Consider the following 22,500-nt stretch of genomic DNA (forward strand, 5'->3'; position numbering starts at 1 on the left):
TCTTGTGCCAAAATAGCCAGGATTTATTTTACAGGTGTGCCGGTTTAGACACATTATGTCAAATCCCATGGTGCCTCTATTGATATAAAATATTTACCTGGTAGTTACTCACAGGCAGTGGTTCTTCTAGATGGAAAAGTTCTTAATGCTACAACCATATCATGAGAGAATTTTAATAGATGGGTGACTAATACTTTCTATCACCCTCCTCTTAAGGAAAGAAATACACCATGAACGCGCGCGCACACACACACACACACACACACACACACATATATATATATATATATATATATGTATATATATATACACACAGTATACTATATATGTTTGTGTGATTATGTGTATGTACAGTATGCGTTCGTAGTTCGTGTATATGTATGAATTATATATGTATATATATATATATATATATATATATTCTTTGTCTGCATCTTTTCCCACTTCTATGTGGGGCAGATGTTTCTGGTCAGCTTTCTCCATCTACCTCTGTCCCACACTTCATCATGTGTGTGTGTAAGAAAAAATCTTGGTCAACGAATTTTTGTATTGCTCCTTTCTTTACTATTACATTTGTCTTTTTAAAGTAAAGATTTTAACTATTGTAGCAAAAATAAGTAGATCTCGGCATTGGTGAAAGAAAAAAAACTGGAACGATGCAGAAAGTTTACGTAGAAAAGTTTATTACAATTTCTGATTACCCTTTCTGCCCATTACTTATATCATTACTGTTAATGTAACAAATAGATATGAAATACAAGAGGCAAAAGGCCACAGAGAACAAAAGAATAAAGATACACAAATAGATAATACAATGCAGATGAAACCGACATAAAGAAAAGTCTGAATGAAATAAATGGCCAAGATTAGTGATTTTTCACACGAGACAAATAATGGTATTATTGTTTAATTTATATGAATGTGAAAAGATGAATGTCAAATACGAATAGATTAATTTACTGAAGGGTAATAAGGAAATGGTCGATATGATGTTATTAGTGATAATTAACGCAATTAAACCATGTTTTCGAAACGGTGAAAATTCGACCTAATAAGACACGTTTTCTTTCTCAAAATGGAGGGTTGTGCCGTCAATGTCTCTCAAGCGGGACACTGTAAGCATTAGAAGACACTTTTTATTATACGTGGCACTTTTTTTTTCTTTTTCTTTTTTTATCTAATTTCTAACTTTTATCTTGGCTATGCATGGCCTTCCTGGGCTCAACACCCAGCCAGAGGTCTCAAAATTCATAAATTACTTAAATATCTTTGGGTCAATAGCCGTAAATTTTAACAAATTACTTCAATATATTACTTAAATGTTAAGAAATATAACAGCAAAAGATTAATTTCCTGAATTTGGTGTCTCTGTGATATATATATATATATATATATATATATATTTATATATATACAGTATATATATATTTATATATATTTATTCATATATATATATCTATATATATCAGAGTGTGTATATTTATATAGACACACACACATACATATATATATTATATATATATACATATATTCAGTATATATAAAATCATTATATATATATATATATATATACACATATTCAGTATATATAAAATCATTATATATATATATATATATATACATATATTCAGTATATATAAAATCATTATATATAAATATATATATATATATATATATACATATATTCAGTATATATAAAATCATTATATATAAAATATATATATATATATATATACACACATACATATACATGTATATATATATATATATATACACATACATACATATACATGTATATATATATATATGTATATATATATATATATATATATTTGTGTGTGTGAGTGTTTGTGTGTATATAGTGCACATATATATACACATATACACAAGTGAAAACTTTAATGGAATTTATCCCACAACTGCTGCTTATTTCAGTCCCCGAGAGTCTGTTATGTAAATTTAAGTAAGGATTATCACATTTAGGTTGTGAATCCCTAGAGATAGTCATGGGAATATGCGTATCATTCATAAAGTGACCCCCCCCCCTTGTTATACATACCGATTAATCAGTTCCCGTTCATTAACAAATTGGTTCATGTAAGAGTTAGATCTCATATTTATTTGGTATAAACATTAACATTGTTTTCGTTAACGTTTGATAATATGAAAACGTAAGTTTTGAATTTCTTTAAAATTTAGTTAAAAATAGCATTGGTGAAGTCAATCATTTTGTTTGTGTTTTGTTTGTATTTTGAGCAAATTTCTATAACGTTATACACGAAAGGGATGTGGTGACATGCAGGTGGAAAATTTAAGCATTACTTTGGCATCAACCGTAGGCTACAGTCTACTAGCTTTAGTAAACCTTCTTTGGAAGCGCACAGACTCCTTATACGAACAAAAGCTAGTACATACATTTGAACGACTCTAGAATAATCATCATGGGGGGAAAAGTTAAGCATTACTTTCTTATCCACTGTAGGCTACAGTCTACTAGATTAAAAAACCTTCATTGGAAGCACACAGACTCCTTATACGAACAAGAACTAGCGTATGTATATGAACGACTCTAAAATAGTCAACTAGAGGGAAAGGTTAAACATTACTTTAACTTACTTAAATATCCAAATATGGTCCCAACCGACAGAAGAAAAGGAACTCTGCAGTTTCACGTTTCATTGATCAGGACATGTTGTTCACTATACACTCTTCTTTCCTTGAGGACAACCATTAAGGGTGAGGTTGCTAGCTTCACTCCCTTTTTTTGACCACATAGAATGGTGGTACTTATTTGCAGAGGGATGGTTTGGCATGTATATTAGAGCCGTAGCATCGAACGTGGTTCCAGAAATTTTCAGCCATATACACTTATGTCTCATCGGACTGTGTGGCCACAGAGATGGTTCCTTTACTATGAATGTAAGCTCTCGAAGCAGTCAGAGAAGTCCAGTAATTAGACGGTTATTTTGTTACACCAGCTTTTCAAAACCATTGCAATATATGTATGTATATATATATATATATATATATATAAATATACATACATATATATACATATATATATGTATATATATATATATATATATATATATATATTTTCTCTGTATCGCACAGGGGCACGAGGGAGTAGTCATACCCGGGTAAGGTGGGGTACCCTGAGAGGTGCACACGGAAACCACACTCACTCACAAATTGCCGAACCACTGGGTTGTCATTAGGAAACGGGGAGAGGGTGGGAAGGATTGAATCTATGAGGGTGTGTACATATCTATCTAAACATTTAGGAGTAAATAAGAAAATCCTATTTTTATACATTATTTCTCGTGTGTTACAAAATCGACTAAAAATGCCGAAAAAAAGCCATATATTGGATCAGCTGAGATAAAATTGAAGGACAAAAATAGAGGAGAAGGACCCACATCAAAGACTCTGCTCAGCCTTTGAAGGACAAAATGAGGACAGAAAGTCAAGAATTAAAAATGGACGAGAAAATAAATGGACCAAAAATTTAAAAAAGAAGATAATAAAAAATTTGTTTATTAATCCTCTCGCTTCGACGTCCTAATTATGCTTTGATAAACACGGTGCAGCGGCAGCTGGTTGGAGCTCTTCTTAAAAAAAAGGGGGAGGGGGGGGGGGCTTTTTAGAAAATTGGAGCTTTCTGGCCCTCAGATGGAGCTGGTTGGATCCATCCCGTCTCCCACTGAGTTTCGGGAAGGGTGGCCCGTGGCCCTCATTCCACTCTTGATGCAGTCGCCAAATTTGGTGGGTTCAAGAAGTAGGCAATTTAAAAATTCTTGGTGTTTTAAGAATGCAATTTTAGTATACACACATATATATATATATATATATATACATATATGTATATATATATATATATATATATATATCAGCATCTCCTCCTTCGCCTATTGACGCAAAGGGCCTCGGTTAGCTTTTTCCAGTCGTCTCTATCTTGATCTTTTAATTCAATACTTCTCCATTCATTATCTCCTACTTCGTGCTTCATAGTCCTCAGCCATATATATATACATATATATATATATATATATATATATATATTTATACAGTATATATCATATATGTATATATCTTTCTTACTTCGTGGCTAAATGGTATAGTCACTGTCATACAAGAATCCTGGACCAGGGTTCGAATCCCGGCCGGTCAGGTGCTAAAAATTGTCTTTGAGTGGTTTCACCTGGGGTTCTGATCTCGAAGTCGCTAAGAGAATCCAGATATTAATGTATTAAAGTATATGGCTTATTTGAATATAAAAAAAAAACACGCCTAAATGTGCAAAATTAATTATTATAGGCTACATATATGGAGGGAAATCAACACAATATCGTACGTGAATGGAAATAAATTTCAATTTTATACTGGGATCGAACCCTAGCCCCTTTTAATGAAAGGCCAGGTCGCTTCCAACTATTCCAACAGAGGCTCAAACGAAGTCGAAACCTAACTGCAGTGATCAATAAAGGACCAGGCACACTATTCTATCTTATTTCTCTTCCTCTTGTTTTTTTTTTTTTTTTTTTTTCAAGTTTATATATGAAAGATCTAGGTTAATGTGGTTAATGTCCTTAGAATATTTTGCCTCGATTGTTTATCACTTCTCTTGTAATTTATTCATCTCCTTATTACCTTACCTCACTGGGCTATTTTCCTTGTTGGAGCCTTTGGGCTCATAGGATCCTGCTTTTCCAACTTGGGTGGTAGCTTCGCTAATAATAATAATAATAATAATAATAACAATAATAATAATAGTTTATCACAAGAACATTGACCAAAAAAACCCGTCTTAGAAATTTAAATTAGCTGTTTTAAAGTTATTGTTTCAAAATATTTTATTTGAAATATTCATTACTTCTTACATCGTTTATTTATTTCCTTATTTCCTCTCCTCACCGGGCTATTTTTCCCTGTTGAAGCCCTTGCTTGGTCTTATAGCATCTTGCTTTTCCAACTAGTTTAGCTAATAATAATAATAATAATAATAATAATACTAATTATAATAATAATAATAGTTAAAGAAACACTGTCAATGTGAAGATCTAAGTCCATAGTACCACTCGCACTTGGCATCCTTAAAAAAACCATATTTTGAATTTTGATAGATATTGTAATATTTCACCGCTGACGTCAGCATCCTTGCTCACAACTGTCTTCCTTCACCACGGGAAATAAGCGACGCAAAATGTCTTCTTTGGAAACGCATGATCGAGTTCTCCTTGGAGGAAATAGGTCTAGGTATAGCTGCCTCTCAAGTGCAAGGAATTCGTGTCCTTGTCAGCGTAGAGCGTTCAAGGATCAAAGCAATTCTCATATGTTCCGAGTCGAACAGGTTTTGAAAGAGGCAGTGGCTGATTCTGTTTTATATGCATATGTCTATGAATATGATATAGATGTTACTGGTGCATAAGTTGACATATTTGAATATTTGAATTTATTAAGAAATGTGCATGTATTATATATGTGTGTGTTTGGGTGTTTATGCCTACACAAATACACATGCACATATAGATAGAGTATATATATATACATACATATATATATATATATATATATATATGCATACCTTCATATTTCTTCCTCGTCTGTATTCATATATACAGATATGTCTACATAAGCATACACAAATGTCTATTGTATACTATATTTTTTTGACATAAATATGTGTAAACGTCATATTTTTTAAAGGAATCCAGAAAGAGTTTCCACAGCATTTCATGATGTTTATGAACAAAACCAAGAGGCAAAGGTATTACTACAGCCAGGACCCATAGATTAGCTGACTACAGCTTACCTACCTTAGGCTGAGGTAGTGCTGCTCGGCGAGTTGTGTTTGTAACCCTGCCCACCTCCTCTGCCATCTGGTGCTATTTTTTGCAAGCTTGAAATGTCAAGTTATCGTCAGCAATTTATATCAAGAGAACATAAAACTACGTTGAAGTTAAGACGTTGATCAATAATAATTCAAAATAAGACAGTTAGCTATTTTTAGCTTGTTTGTTTTCATTGGGTACAGATACCTATTTTCACTTTTGAATAATAGTGCATGCAGCTAATTGTTTAATATTTTTTGTTCGCTGGTACTGTTTTTGTTTCTACTATTTATTATCCCATGCTATGGAAACGTATAATAATAATAATAATAATAATAATATTTTTCGCTCTTAGCTGCCTCACATGTGGTGACTATTTGATAAGGTTTCGCTCAAGGTCTATAGACCTTGGTTTCACTTATCCTGGATCGTGGCATATCTTGTGTTTTAAGGGATTTCACGTGACTTTCGAGCACATTATTATCGTATTTACTAGGTAAATAGACTTATTCGGTAAGAATGGATGGCTATCATGATTAGGAATGATAATAATCCTAATAATAATAATAACAAAGTCAATCTTGATAATGATAGTGAATTGATTTTGCTTGATCACCAGATATTGGTACGCCTGTATACCGTTTATTTCGCAGGGGTTGGTAGCCCTGCTGAGCGCCTAGTTTAGTTTTGTTTTGTTGTGTGCGTCGTGCCGCCGTGGATGTGTTTTGACAAACTTTGTGAAATTTCCTCAATTCTGATACTCATATTACAAGTGTTAGGTATGTATTCCATGTATAAGCAAACGAAGGTGATTAGGATTTTTATATTACCGTTAAAATGTCGTAATTCCGTTATCTATCGAAGTGTAAATAGAAGTTCTTCTAACTTCTGATTTTCGGCGGTTGCCTTTACAATTCTGCCAACAGTAAGCGTTACTAGTTTTAGAATGCTTAGAAAATATAAGAAAATTATTCTAGGAGAGTAAATGTTGTATTCTTAAACGCTGTGTGAATGTGAAATATGGTATTTTCCGACACAGCAAGTGTGTAATGTAAATCGGGAAGACGATATTTGAAATGTTCAAGTCTCGTTAAGTGAGATGTTGCCACCACATAAAAGTTCCTACATCAATGATATATTGATCACAATTTCATCAGACAACGGTAATATTTTATGAAATACAAAGTAAATCTAATATATTTTCCCCCCCTGGCTGGGAACCTATATAAGTTTTGTATTTTCTTTATTGCGTAACTTTGAACCATCTGTCGCGCCTAAATATGTGATTGGGTTCCATGGTTGCCAACCGCAGCGGTGATGTAACGGTGTGAACTCCACTTTTTAATCATGTATCTTTTATTACAGAATATCCTTCAGTCTGTAAATAAATTAAATCCTTGCAATTAGAAGATAAACGATAAGATATTACATACCGCAGTATACTTTCAAGTATACACCTAAACACATCTTACACGCTTAAATATAGAAACATTTATCAAGAAAAACACGACTCTAGCCATCAGACTTAACAGAACATTGCACACTGCTTTCAGTTGCTGGTTCTCGACTCTCGTATTCTTCTGCGACCCATTAATGATTACGTCAGGATTTTAATGTCTTTTCTACTCGTTTTTCCTTCATCATTTCTTTGGAATTTTGTCTGGTATCACAAAAGATGGTTTGTGATTTGCAACTTTGTTCTCACGTAAGGGGAGAGTAATTTTACAAGGCTTTGTCTTACCTCTTCGGTCATTTAATACTCGAAGTGACGCTTCGCTTTCCAAATTTAGATTCAACCTCGCAACGATTTGAATCAGTAAAAAGCAGTTCCTAAGAAAGAAATTACATTAGGTAATTGTTACAATATTATAATATTAAACCTAGGTGAGTTATGATTTTATGAACAACTTGCCGTTTTTGTTTAATATTGTTAGGGAGAGGATATTGATAACTTTAGGAACATGACGTTCGTGAACGTTTAATGATTGACCATCATGTTATATGGTAACCCATGTAATTTTGTAAGCCTAGTAAGGCCATTGGTTTACTGTTCCCTAGGCCTACTGTTGTCACGGAGAGTATTTGTTTTAAGGCCATGTAGGTATTTGACGGATTTTTTTTGTTTATATATTTCTTTCATATCAAGTTGGATGCTGGTTTTCTTTAGTTAAAAAATTCCTTAAGTGTAACTGAAGGCTTTAGACCTAGGCTAGTCAAAAGCATAGTTTTAGTGTTCTCAAAAATCCTGTGATTTGTTGTCCACGATTCGCTTTCCGTTATTTCATACAAAATTCCCAGTTTACGAACTTGACCCCAGGAAGGTCTGTCCCACCAGGACCAAACCTCCTGCTGCCCGTGGCAAGGATTCGAAAGTTTCCCTTCGACGGGAAGTTAAGAATTAGATTACATCTCGCGATGGACGTCAAACTGAGTTACACTTCCTGAAGTAATATCCCGGAGGGAGTGGAGAAATAAACTATTGGAGGAGTCCTCAGGGATTCTTTGAAAAAGTTTAAAGATCCTTCGGAAGTTTTCGTATATGTTTCCTTCGAGTCCTTCACAGCGAAGATTTTATAAAGTCGCTTTTGATAATCGCTGTTTGGTGGCACTTTTGACCTTTTGTCCTTTGAGAGACCCATCGATTAAAAGGACGTGGTACCCACAACTTTAAACATATGACTTGCTGTGAATCTGGAAGGCTGTAGGCTACCCTTTGGCGTGACTGCCTCCAAATAGTCAGCATCGGAGGTTTAAAGGTCACTCATGCATGGCAGGGATAAGGGACATTGACATGGCCCTAGATAGCTGGAAAATGCCCTAGAGACTGATCGTGTATATATATATATATATATATATATGTGTGTGTGTGTGTGTGTGTGTGTGTGTGTGGTCAGCGCCTAAGCACCCTCTCCACCCGAGCTAGGACCAGGGAGGGCAAGTCAATGGCTGATGATTACTAGGTATGTAATCTATAGGCTTTTGCAAACCTCTCATCTTTAGCTCACAAGTTATGTGGGGCTGCAGACATTACAAGAAACTATCAAGCTTGAGCGGAGATCGAACCCCAGTCTTGCAAAAGACTAGGCAGGACATTTTCAATATTCCATCACAACCAGATTTGTTCAATGTCGTTTCTGCTAGATTTTCCTTACATAATGCCTCTGGATTTTAGTCTGGATCACTCAAGGTGGTTTGGGATTTGTAACTTTGTTTTCACGTATTGGAAAAGTAATTTCACAAACCTTTGTGTTACTTATTGGTACATTTAAAACTCGAACGAACGCTTCGGTTTAAAAGTTTAGATTCAACCTCCTAAGAAATAAAATATATTAGGTAAATGTTATTATTATTCGATTAACAATTTGCTGTTTTCCATTATCATTAGGGAAATGATATTTATAACTTATGAGGAACATGACGCGTGTAAACGTTTAATGATTGACCATCATTTCATATTGTAACAGGCCCACGTAAGACTATTAAGGCCATTTGTTTCCTGTTCCCTAGGCCTACTGTTGTCACGGCCAGTATTTGTTTTAATGTTATCTAGGTATTAGACGGTTTTTTTTTTCCATTTTTTTTTATTATATCAAGTTGGATGCTGGTTTTATTAATTAATAGATTCCTTTATTTAAGGGTTACTGAAGGCTTTAGACCTAGGCTAGTCAAAATCATTGTTTTGGTGTTCTCAAAAACCCCTGTGATTTGTTGACCACAATTCGCTCTCCCTTATTTCATACAAAATTCCCAGTTTACGAACTTGACCCCGGAAGGTCTGTCCCACCAGGACCAAACCTCCTGCTGCCCGTGGCAAGGAGTCGAAAGTTTCCCTTCGACGGGAAGTTAAGAATTCGATTACATCTCGCGATGGACGTCAAACTGAGTTACACTTCCTGAAGTAATATCCCGGAGGGAGTGGAGAAATAAACTATTGGAGGAGTCCTCAGGGATTCTTTGAAAAAGTTTAAAAGATCCTTCGGAAGTTTTCGTATATGTTTCCTTCGAGTCCTACACAGCGAAGATTTAATAATGTCGCGTTTGATAATCGCTGTTTGAATTGTCCTATTTTGCTTACACTTTTGACCTTTTGTCTTAAGAGACCCATCGGTGAAAAGGGCGTGGTACCTGCAACTTCATACATATGACTTGTTGTGAATCCGGACGGCTCCACCTTTGGCGTTACCACCTCCTTATCGGTAACGTCCCTGACTAGTGATCCTAAGACTGGAGTTCGAGTCCCGCTCAAACTCGTACTTCCTTTAGTGTCTGTCTGCAACCTCACTATCCTTGTGAGCTAAAGTTAGGGGTTTTGGGGTAGCCTATTGGTCTACCGGCTAAGTCATCAGCAACCCTTACCTGGCCATCTCTGGGTCTAGCTTGGGTGGAGAGAGGGCTTGAGCGCTGATCATGTGTATATATGGTCAGTCTCTAGAGAAGTGTCACTGACCCTTGCCTCTGCCATTCATGAGTGGCTTTTAAACCTTTGAAAAACCGCAAATAGTCCGCTTCACCAATTAATTTGAAGATTTAAAGGTCACTCATACATGGCAGGGACAAGGGACAGTGACATTGCCCTAGATAACTGGACAGTGCCCTAGAGACTGACTATATATACTAATGATCAGTGCCCAAGCCCCCTCTCTACCCAAGCTAGGATCAGGGAGGGCCAGGCAATGGTTGATGATGACTCAGCAGGTAGATGTAGAGGCTTACATACCCCCCCCCCCTCATCTTTAGCTCACAAGCATGGTAAGGTTACACACACTACGAGAAACTATCAAGCTTAAGTGGAGTTCGAACCTCAGTCTTGCAGAACGCCAGGGGAGGACATATTCATTAGGCCACCACAACCAGATTTTTCTCGAGAGTATTAAACCTATACATTTGTCGGAACTTAGCAATCAGAAAAAAACAAAGTTTCCCTTTGCCATGATTCTTATATGGCCGCCATCTTACATCTTACAACGTGGATGCTGTGGGAAAAAAGGTTTTCCGCAATATCTTAGCCTCTAAATAACAGAAATATGATTTTGACAGATAAATCACAATTTTCAGGGCAAAAGAATCCAATGGTATCAAATGAAATAAGCAAGATTTAAGAACAATCTTATTCGAATTAAAAATTAAATATTCTGTTTTAGTGGATGTTTCACACATGAATGTTACATTAAGTGTTCATTACAAACTATCATGCGCCTCATGACAGATATTTATTCTTTCAGACAACCAAGGAGTCTATTCATATCATCACCATTATCATCAGTTTCCTGCTTGTTTTGTGTCCTCATCATTCTTACTCTCACTATCGTACTGACAAGATTTTCGCAGGTTAAGTTCTTTGTTCTGCAAGAACATCTGACAGAAGAACAGTGTTTTGTTGGATTGGCAGCTAACCGTCTCTGTGATGACTTTGGAGTTGGTAGGGTATCTGTTGTGGTTGGTTTCAGCTGGTTATTAAACTCCTTGTGGTAGCCATTCTACAAGGGACCCAACTGTACATCGTGCTGAGCAATTTTGATTGGACGCACTGGACTTGTTGTCTCAGAGCTCTAAGGGTAGAAAGTCGGCTGTCACATTCTGCCATATGCCTGCAGAAGAGATGTCATTGCACTCCAGAAAAAGTCTTGACGTAGATGCCTTTGAGGGAGTAGGCTGTACAGATGAAGCTAGATAAAGTGGCCAACATAGTTTCAGTCGCTGGTACCTCTGTTAAAAGTGTACGCAGGGGACTGATTATTGCTCTAGTTGCCTTCATGTAGGCTTGCAATTGCTTTGCCTGTACAAGAGAATCGCCCAACGTTGCCAGTGCCAGTGAATGCATGGAGGGCTGGTAAAGATTTGGCTCTTGCTTCTCCTATGATTCTCCTTGTTGGTTCTATTCCCCTTATCATTATTATTATTATTAATATTATTATTATTATTATTATTACTACTACTTGCTAAGCGACAACCCTAGTTGGAAAAGCAGGATGATATAAGCCCAGGGGCTCCAATAGGGAAAATAGCCCAGGGAGGAAATGAAACAAGGAAAAATAAAATACTTTAAGAACAAGTATAGTATCAAAATAAATTTTTCCTATATAAACTATAAAAGCTAACAAAACATGAGGAAGAGAAATAATATAGAATAGTGCGCCCAAGTGTACCCTTAAGCAAGAGAACTCTAACCCAAGACAGTGAAAAACCATGGTACAGTCTCTGGCACCACCCAAGATTAGAGAACACTGGCTTGATTTTGGAGTGTCCTCCAAGAAGAATCTCTTTTACTCTTAAGAATCTTTTACTCTTACCAAGAGGAAAGTGGCCACTAAACAATTACAGTGCCATAGTTAACCCCTTGGGTGAAGAAGAATTGTTCGGTAATCTCAATGTTGTCAGGTGTACGAGAACAGAGGAGAATCTAGAAAGAATAGGCCAGACTATTCGATCTATATATAGGCAAAGAGAAAATTAACCGTAACGAGAGAGAAGGCTCTAGTGTAGTACTGTCTAGCCAGTCAAAGGATCCTATAACTCTCTAGCGGTAGTATCTCAACGGGTTTATTAAAAAAAAAAAATCCATGATAATGATTCAGTATGAAACGTCACATGAATCAAAATCGCTCGGTGAAGTATTTCCGTCAGTGCACCTCACGATGTCCACTGTAGGCACTGAAACTATTTACTTTTTATTCTTCTTTTGATCATCATTTTATCCAACTTCTCGCTTTTGCTTCACAGTGCAGCTGCAGGTTTTCGTACAGTTGGTCGAAAGGCCTCCCAGATCCCAGTGCTATTACATGTGACCTAGTTTTATTCCATGTGACCTAGCTTATATAGATCAAAATTTCACGAACATGAAAAATTTATTTTAATTTTGTTATTGTTCTTAAACTTCTCTTGTTGTTCATTTCCTTATTTCCTTTCCTCACAGGGCTATTTCCCCTGTTGGAGCCCTTCGGCTTATGGGATCCACCTTTTCCAACTAGGGTTGTAGTTTAGCAAGTAATAATAATAATAATAATAATAATAATAATAATAATAATTATTATTATTATTATTTTATTTCCTTATTTACTTTTCTCACTGAGCTATTTTCCCTTTTGGAGCCCTTAGACTTAAGCATCCTGCCTTTTCAAATAGAGTTGTAGCTTAGCAAGTAATAATAATAATAATAATAATAATAATAATAATAATAATAATAATGAAAAGATATAGTGGCTATAAAAGAAAGCCATTAAGAAGGAAAAACAACTCAAATCTAACCAAATCATTGAGGTTTTTTTTTCATGTACCTACGCAGGATAATATCCTTCAGACATGGCATTGTCGAGTGGCTTTTCCCTCGATGTCTTCATGCAATACAAGTGCTGTAATACACCAAGAAGTTTTATACGTCTGGCGATGAAATTCGTGAAGAACGCGCAATTTCTCTGCTCCGTTCGAGAATGGGCTATTTGCCCTGGTTGAGAATATGTCTTTATTCGCAGTTTGTGAATATGCCGTTTGGTATGGTTTGAGAATATGCCCTGTGGCGCTATCGTTGAAAAAGCCATAAAGATTTTGTCGTAGTTTTTTGACTTGGCTCTGGATATATGGTCAGAGATATTCAGTTAGTTAGAGCTCTCTCTCTCTCTCTCTCTCTCTCTCTCTCTCTCTCTCTCTCTCTCTCTCTCTCTATCAGACGCCAAACATAATACGAATTGTGAAAAAGCTATTTTAAGTGAAAATCTCTCTCTCTCTCTCTCTCTCTCTCTCTCTCTCTCTCTCTCTCTCTCTCTCTGTTCAATTTGAGCCAAGACTTTTTAATAAAATTGGAAATAGTTATTTTCACTGAGATAGCATTCAAAATATCTCTCTCTCTCTCTCTCTCTCTCTCTCTCTCTCTCTCTCTCTCTATATATATATATATATATATATATATACATATATATATATATATATATATATATATATATATATATATATATATATGTATATATATATATATATATATATATATATATATATATATATATATATATATATATATATATATATATTCCCCCAAACGATTCCAGTGGAACAAACAAGATCAGAGATGGCGTGTGCATCACTTACAACAGAGACACGCTCCTCGCACCATGGGAATGATATTCTTGAGGGAACAAAAGGATTCCCGTTTGAGGAAGGAATCCTTTTGTAGATGTTTAACCCCAGAAAGGAAGACGTCAAAAGAAACCAGCAAATAGAGACAGCTGGACGAAGAGATTGAAAGGGCCGGATGTGAAACGAGAGAAGTAGCGCAATGGGTCATGAGTCTTTTGTAGTGAACTTGGTCTGATCTCTTCTGATTGATTCATTGATTCGGAGTAGTCTGGCACCATTACTGTTCTTAAATTATTTTATTTTTCCTTATTACCTTCTTCACTGGGCTATTTCGCCTGTTGGGGCCCGTGGGCATATAGCATCCTGCTTTTCTAACCAGGGTTGTGCTTAGCTAGTAATAATAATAATAATAATAATAATAATAATAATAATAATAATAATAATAATAATAATAATATTAATAATAAAATGTTCTCTTCTGTAAAGATGCGTATTTAGGGATTGTTTACACTGCTCCGTTGGAAATCATAAGGACCATTTGTAAATTCGTAAGATTAATGAGGCTTCAAGGTAATTGAGGGTAGTTATAGCTGTGATAATTACACGTTTTAATACTTTTCTTGGCACTGACAATATGGCGAATAGGTTTTCTAACTTTTCACAAGGATTGATTCATGTATATATATATATATATATATATATATATATATATATATATACATATATATATTTGTTTATTTATATATATGTATATATGTATATATATATATATATATATATATATATATATATATATATATATATATATATATATATATACACAGGTATTCAAATAAATCATATTCCGCTATATTAATACATTAGTGTCTGGATTCTCTTATCGACCTTGGGATCAGAGCCCAAAGCCGGAATCCAGACAATATACTAATATATATATATATATATATATATATATATATATATATATATATATATATATATATATATAATTTATTTGAATATGAAAAACATGTCTAAATATGCAAAATTTATCATATTAGGTAGTAGGTTGGCCAGGGCACCAGCCGCCCGTTAAGATACTACCACTAGAGAGTTATGGGGTCCTTTGACTGGCCAGACAGTATTACATTGGATCTTTTTCTCTGGTTACGGTTCTTTCCCTTTGCCTACACAGACACCGAATAGTCTGGCCTATTCTATACAGATTCTCCTCTATCCTCATACACCTGACAACACTGAGATTACCAAACAATTCTTCTTCTCTCGAGGGGTTAACTACTAAACTGTATTTGTTCAGTGGCCACTTTCCTCTTGGTAAGGGTAGAAGAGGCTCTTTAGCTATGGTAAGCAGCTCTTCTAGGAGAAGGACACTCCAAAATCAAACCATTGTTCTCTAGTCTTGGGTAGTGCCATAGCCTCTGTACCATGGTCTTCCACTGTCTTGGGTTAGAGTTCTCTTGCTTGAGGGTACTCTCGGGCACACTGCTCTATCTAGTTTCTCTTCCTCTTGTTTTGTTAAAGTGTTTATAGTTTATATAGGAAATATTTATTTCAATGTTTTTGCTGTTCTTAGAATATTTTATTTTTCCTTGTTTCCTTTCCTCACTGGGCTATTTTCCCTGTTGGAGCCCCTGGGCTTATAGCATCCTGCTTTTCCAACTAGGGTTGTAGCTTAGCATTTAATAATAATAATAATAATAATAATAATAATAATAATACATACAAACATACCACAGCAACAACAACAAGAACAACAAAACATGTAGCCGTTTCTAGTCTACTGTAGGACAAAGGCCTCAGCCATATCCATAGTCATGTCTGGGGTTTTGCCAGCTCTGATCACCACGCTGGCTTCTGATGATTGGTGATGGTGGAAGACTTTAGTGTGATCGCTCACTCCCGACCAATCTAGTGTGGGTGGCCCTGACTAGTACAGTTTTGCTGATTAAGGCGATGCATAAACCTTTTTAACCACGTAAGGGTATGCCCACTCATAAAGAGTTTTATATATATATATATATATATATATATATATATATATATATATATATATATATACACATATACATATACATATATATACCTGTGTATGCATGTATGTATATATAATGTATGTTCATAGTTAGGTTTCCCCCTGTCAGATTATATATTATCCCGAATAAATACAGATTATGAAGAAGGTCACATTCCACATTCATCAAAAAAGATACTTTTGACAAATCATTCCATATCATGTTCACAAACGTAAATTAATTTCATTAAAGCTCAACCCTAAAAATATTCTTGGAATTCCTAACTCTACATTTTGACCGAGAACGATCGAACCTACAAAGCTGATTAAGTCAAAACACGACTGATATAAAGAGGAAGTTACAACGGATAAAATGAAAAGTGACGTACAGGTAACCATAGACAGGTAGAAGGGCCAATTACACACCACTCTCCTTCTATATTTGATCCCAGACGTTTTAATTAGAACTTTGAAGGGTCTCCAAGGCACTGGAATCTCTCTCTCTCTCTCTCTCTCTCTCTCTCTCTCTCTCTCTCTCTCTCTCTCTCTCTCTCTCTCTCCTTTTTTCGTGTTTGTTTTATATATATATTGGGTGATACATTCATCTTTTGCTTGTTTGGTCGTATATGAATCAATATCTTTGACTCCTCTGATTTTTATATTTGAGATCGGATTTATTTTCTCCCCTTAGGCTTTGTGCTGTCATTGTTCCTCATATGGCGCACCGTCGACATTAGTCAATTGCCTTGGTTGCGTCTTTTCAGTATCAAGTTGCATCCAGTTTCTTTTATCACGTTGGCTTTCTCCCATCTCGATGTCAAGTATCTTATCCTTTACTCCATATTAAAAGGGTTGCAAGGGGGGGGGGGGGGGGGGGGGAGAGGCGGATGTTCGTCCCTCCCTGGTGATCTGCTAAACTTGGGTTCGAGTCCCGCTCAAGCTTGGTAGTTTCTTGTAGAGTCTGCAACCTCACCATCCTTGTGAGCTAAGGAGGTGTCGGTTTGGGGGAGCCTATAGGTTTACTTGCTGAGACATCAGCAAGGATAGCCTGGCCCTCCCTGGTCAAACCAGGGAAGTAGAGGGGCTTGGTCGATGATCATGTGTATATATGGTCAGTCTCTAGGGCATTGTCACTGTCCCCTGCCTCTTGCATTCATGAGCGACCTTTAAATTGAGAGATTTTCCTCAAGTTATACACCTTGCTGCTGATTACTGTATGAATCAAAGTCGTAAATATAATTGAATTAATTTCACATCCATACTTTGTTGAATCATTGGTTCGTGTTTTGAATATGGTCTGCCAGGCAGTGGAGTCTCGATTGGTTGATATTTGTCAATTTAATGTTTTAGGATCGATTTATATGTTAGCTCATTTTGAATTGAGCATCCTACTACCTAACTAGAATTTTATGAAAATAATGATAAGTTTGTTAGCAAGTGGTCTCTCTCTCTCTCTCTCTCTCTCTCTCTCCTCTCTCTCTCTCTCTCTCTCTCTCTCGCACATTATAATGACTTTTATGATGATTTTAATGTTGAGTTTAATATCGATGATTACAAGTATGTTGATATTTTAGTTTATGTATATATATATATATATATATATATATATATATATATATATATATATATATATATATTATATATATATATATATATATATATATATATATATATATATAATATATTAATGTTTTGAGATAGTTATGCTAGCTCATCTTGAAAGAATTGTTATTCGGTCAATAATAAGAATGCGAATGTTCTTGTATTTCAGCAATTAGTTTCGAAAGTACTTTTAATATGAGTTTTTCTTCTCATTTTTATTAGTTTTCAAGTGAATACATCTCCAACGCATGTCAATTTTGCCATATCTTGTTATGGAAGCACCAGTTTTGAAGCGAAGATCAATATTATTAGTACTAGCCAATCTACAACACTGGTTGGAAAAGCTAAATGCTACAACCACATGAGTTCCAGCAGGGAATGTAACCCAGACACGAAGGGAAGTAGGGAATAGCAAATAACAGATAAGAAAAATCAATAAAAACGCAAGAGTAAGCTATCATACATAAACTATAAAACGAGACTTATGTCATCCTGTTCAACGGAAAGAATTTACAAAAAAATTGAACATCTGAAGTCCGATTCAACGTCAGATTAGGATGATCATTCCACAATCTGGTCACATTTTGGATAAAACTTCTAAAATACTGTTTATTGTGCCTTGTAATGGAGAAGGTAAAACTTTTAACTGCATGCCTACTCCTACATTTAAAAATTTGCCGGGGAGAAGAAAAAGGTGAAAATCCTGGAATAAATATTGCCTGGCATTTATCGTTTTGGAAACGGATATATTGACAAAAGGTAGTGTTATATTACGGTCATCAATCCGTAAAAGATAATAACAAATTAGGGTAAAAATTACGGTCGCCTGTATTTTACTGAAATACGACTGAGAATAGTATATTTTTACTGAGAATTTCCGATTAGAATTACGGCTTTCCAACAGTGTCCGTGCAGGATGGTACACTGTGGGAAGATCTGAATGCAAGGATGATATGAATTTTGAAAAAAAAAAAAAAAATTGCAAGCTGCTTAAAGGAATAATTGAACGACTTAGAGAATAATATCTAGATCAGGAATAACGAATTTAATAAACCTCAAGTTTTTATCCAACAAATTAAGATGAGATTTTATATTATTATTATTATTATTATTATTATTATTATTATTATTACTTGTTAAGCTACAACCCTTGTTGGAAAAGCAGAATGATATAAGCCCAGGGGCTTCAAAAGGGAAAATAGCCCAGTGAGGAAAGGAAAAGGAAAAAATAAAATATTTTAAGAAGAGTAACATCATTGAAATAAATATCTCCTATATAAACTATATAAACTTTAACAAAACAAGAGGAAGAGAAATTAGATAGAATAGTATGCCCGAGTGTACCCTCTAACCCAAGACAGTGGAAGACTATGGTACAGAGGCTATGGCACTACCCAAGACTAGAGAACAATGGTTTGATTTTGGAGTGTCCTTCTCTTTGAAGATCTGCTTACCATAGCTAAAGAGTCTCTTCTACCCTTACCAAGAGGAAAGTGGCTGCTGATAATCCGAATCCAGTTTCATTATGATTATTATTACTTGCTAAGCTACAACCCTAGTTGGAAAAGCAGTATGCTATAAGCCAAGGGTCTCCAACAGGGAAAATAGCCCAGTGAGGAAAGGAAACAAAGAAAAAATAAAATATTTTAAGAAGATTAGCAACATTAACATAATATATATATTTTCCTATGTAACATTTCAAACAAGCAATGATTTATAAGTCTCTCAGTTTCGTGTTGATTCTGATACAATTTTATATGATACAAGTAATATCAACCTTGGTGATCTTATCAATGTCAAGTATTTTGTATCAATCTTACCCTATTTAATCAAATTTTATAGAAATTCCCATGTCAAGATTTTATATCAATCTTGATCCATTTATTGAAATTTTATGGATATTTTTTTTTTTTTTTTTTTTTTTTTTTTTTTTTTTTAGTAGCCCTAATCCAGGCGAACAATGATAACCTTGGAGCTTTTACCAATGTCAAGTTTTTGTATCAATATTAATATATTTAATCAAATTTTATGGAAATTCCCATGACAACTTTTTGTATCAACTTTAATCCATTTAATCAAATTTTATGGAAATCTCGTTTTTTTTTTTTTTTTAGTTTTATTGGTAGTCCTAATCCAGTCTGGCATGACACAGAAAAGGAATAATAGCAATAAAACTAGAACACGAAACATAAGGAGATATGAACTTTCAAACAACTAGCAATGTTGAAACTTCTTATTTCAATTCTTAATTAGTATTTCACGAGTTTGAAATTCGAAATTGATAATAGCTTTTGTGTAGATTTTCCAAGGTAAGTTCACCTCGATTGGAATTTAGACTCTCCCCATCAGTTTCTCTACTTTAAAAACCAAAGCCGCTTTCCAATGCTGAGTTTTATAAAAGTTTATTTGCATATATTTTAAGATTATTTTCATTGCACATACTGCGACCAGTGTAGTTTTTTTTTTATTATTCTAATTCAGGTTTAGCATTTTATTTCTACTTCACTTTTCTTTCTCTATTATTGCTCTTCACTTATAATATCAGTGATAATAATAATGATGATTAAAACAATATTCGTGTTACTACTACTACTACTACTACTACTACTACTCCTAACAATAATAATAATAAAAATGATAATAACAGGGTATTTCTCTTACAGTATTGTAATTTCTGTAAACAATATTATTTAAATAATTCCCAGTCTGTTCTTTCTCCCAAGCTAAATTAACCACAGTCTCCCTTTTTATAGTCTCTTCTTAACTAATAATGCTATTTCCTCTCCTTTACAGTGTGACAGTGGCATAGGCGTCGACGCCTTCTTCCACGCCATCTATACCCTGAGTGCCCGCATTGTGATTTTGCTCGGGGCAGCCTGCCCGGAAGTCACCGAGAGCCTGGCTGCAGTTGTTCCCTACTGGAACATTGTCCAGGTAAGTCCAAGGAAAATAGAGTTTTCCACAGTTGAAGTAATGAATTTCAACTTAATCTTTAAAGGTTTGAATGTTCGATCCCGCTCAGACTCGTTAGTGCCTTGAGTGTCTGCAACCTTACCATCCTTGTGAGGTAATGTTGGGGGGTTTGGGGGAGCCTATAGGTCTTATCTGCTGAGTTATCAGCAGCCATTGCTTGACCCTCCCTGGTCCTAGCTTGGGTGGAGAAGGGGCTTGGCCGCTGATCGTATAATATATGGTCAGTCTCTAGGTCGTTGTCCTGCTTGCTAGGGTAATGTCACTGTCCGTTGCCTCTGCCATTCATGAGCGACCTTTAAAACCTTTAAAACCTTTAAAGGCCGCTCATTGAATGACAGAGGCAAGAGACAGTGACATTGCCCTATTAAGCAGGACAATGCCCTAGAGACAGACCCTATATTGATATGATCAGTGCCCAAGCCACCTCTCCACCCAAGCTAGAACCAAGGACTGCCAGGCAATGGCTGCTGATGACACAGCAGATAGACCTATAGGCTTTCCCAAACCCCCATCCTTAGCTCACAAGGATGGTGAGGTTGCAGTGACCAAAGACACTAACGAGGTTGAGTGGGACACGAACTCCAGTCTGGCGTACACCACAAATATCTTGAGCATTTATATGAATACAAAAGTTACCTCAAAATAAGTAAGCTTGTGATTTATTTGGAAGTTTTTATTGTAATAATATAATTTATGATAAAAATGTCTGATTTGCGTTGATAAAACCACACAATTAGTGGCAAAGTTTAGGTCTGAAATTGGTAAGAAGGAAAATATATATTTTTTCCACAGTTGATGTAATGAATTTCAACTAAACCTCTGATGATTGACAGACATCTTTAGCATTTTTTTATGAATATGGAAGTTGCCTTGTGGTTTATTTAGAAATTATCTTAAAATTTTGGGTACTCGTTCAATTGTAATAATGTATTTTATGATAAAAAATATTTTATTTGCGTCGATAAAACCACGAGATTATTAACAAGTTGTAGGTCTGTAATTGGATATTAACATTTTTTCACTTTATTATTTTTAATTTTAAAGCTCATAAGGAAGGAAACTACATCAGAGAAGCAAATAAGCAATAAAATAATGAATTAACCAAGGCATTAATTGAAATAAATTGAAAATTTATATAACATTAAAATGTAATGAAATCCTTATACACTCGCATTTTTGAGTGACAAGATCCCGTCTAAGCATGCGCAGTTATTACTAACTTGGTGAGCGAGCTGAAAACTGCGAATTTCAACTTTTCCTTATTGAATTTCTCACGATAACTTTGAAGCCCTTAAGTAGGATGGGCATTATATCTCGGTTAGGAAATTCTCTATTTGGTAGGATAGGCAAGTTTAGGGCTTTCAAGGATGCTGCGTCCTAGTTGCTGTTTTCTTTCTTTCTTTCTTTTTTTTTGGTGATAATGTGTTTCTTCTTTTTTTGAACGGGCTGTAGACCGTTCTGTGAGTTCATTTTTTTATCTCTAAGAAAATAAATAGATTTTGTTGAATGACAATTTTTTTTACATGAATATATATGTGTATATATATGTATATATATATATATATATATATATATATATATATATATATATATATATGTATATATATATGTATATATATGTATATATATATATATATATATATATATATATATATATATATATATATATATATATATATATAATCTTGAGGTATTTTATATTCATTATTTGTCATCTATTTATTTATTGCCGTTTTCCTTTCCTCGCTGGGTTATTTTTCCCTTTTGGAGCCCTTGGGCTTCTAGCACCCTACTTTTCCTACTAGGGCTGTAGCTTAGTTAATAATAATAATAATAATAATAATAATAATAATAATAATAATAATAATAATAATAATGCGTATTTATATATATTATATATATATATATATATATATATATATATATATATATATATATAATGTTTATAGTGATATTTAGGTATCAGGAATGCTACAGCTGTATGCATACGCTGTTATTACTAGCCATATTTTAACC

General features: G+C 34.7%; 1 protein-coding gene across 1 annotated transcript in view; it reads left to right on the top strand.

The window, feature by feature from the left end:
- LOC137647862 (uncharacterized) overlaps window positions 1-22,500 on the top strand; it is an 854,937-nt gene that overhangs the window by 169,558 nt on the left and 662,879 nt on the right. The window contains exon 3 of the mRNA XM_068380817.1: window positions 20,305-20,445. Within this exon, the coding sequence (XP_068236918.1) occupies window positions 20,305-20,445 (141 nt within the window). The remainder of the gene's footprint in view (window positions 1-20,304; window positions 20,446-22,500) is intronic.

Source organism: Palaemon carinicauda, chromosome 10 (genome assembly GCF_036898095.1).
Source record: "Palaemon carinicauda isolate YSFRI2023 chromosome 10, ASM3689809v2, whole genome shotgun sequence".
Taxonomy (NCBI): Eukaryota; Metazoa; Arthropoda; class Malacostraca; order Decapoda; family Palaemonidae; genus Palaemon; species Palaemon carinicauda.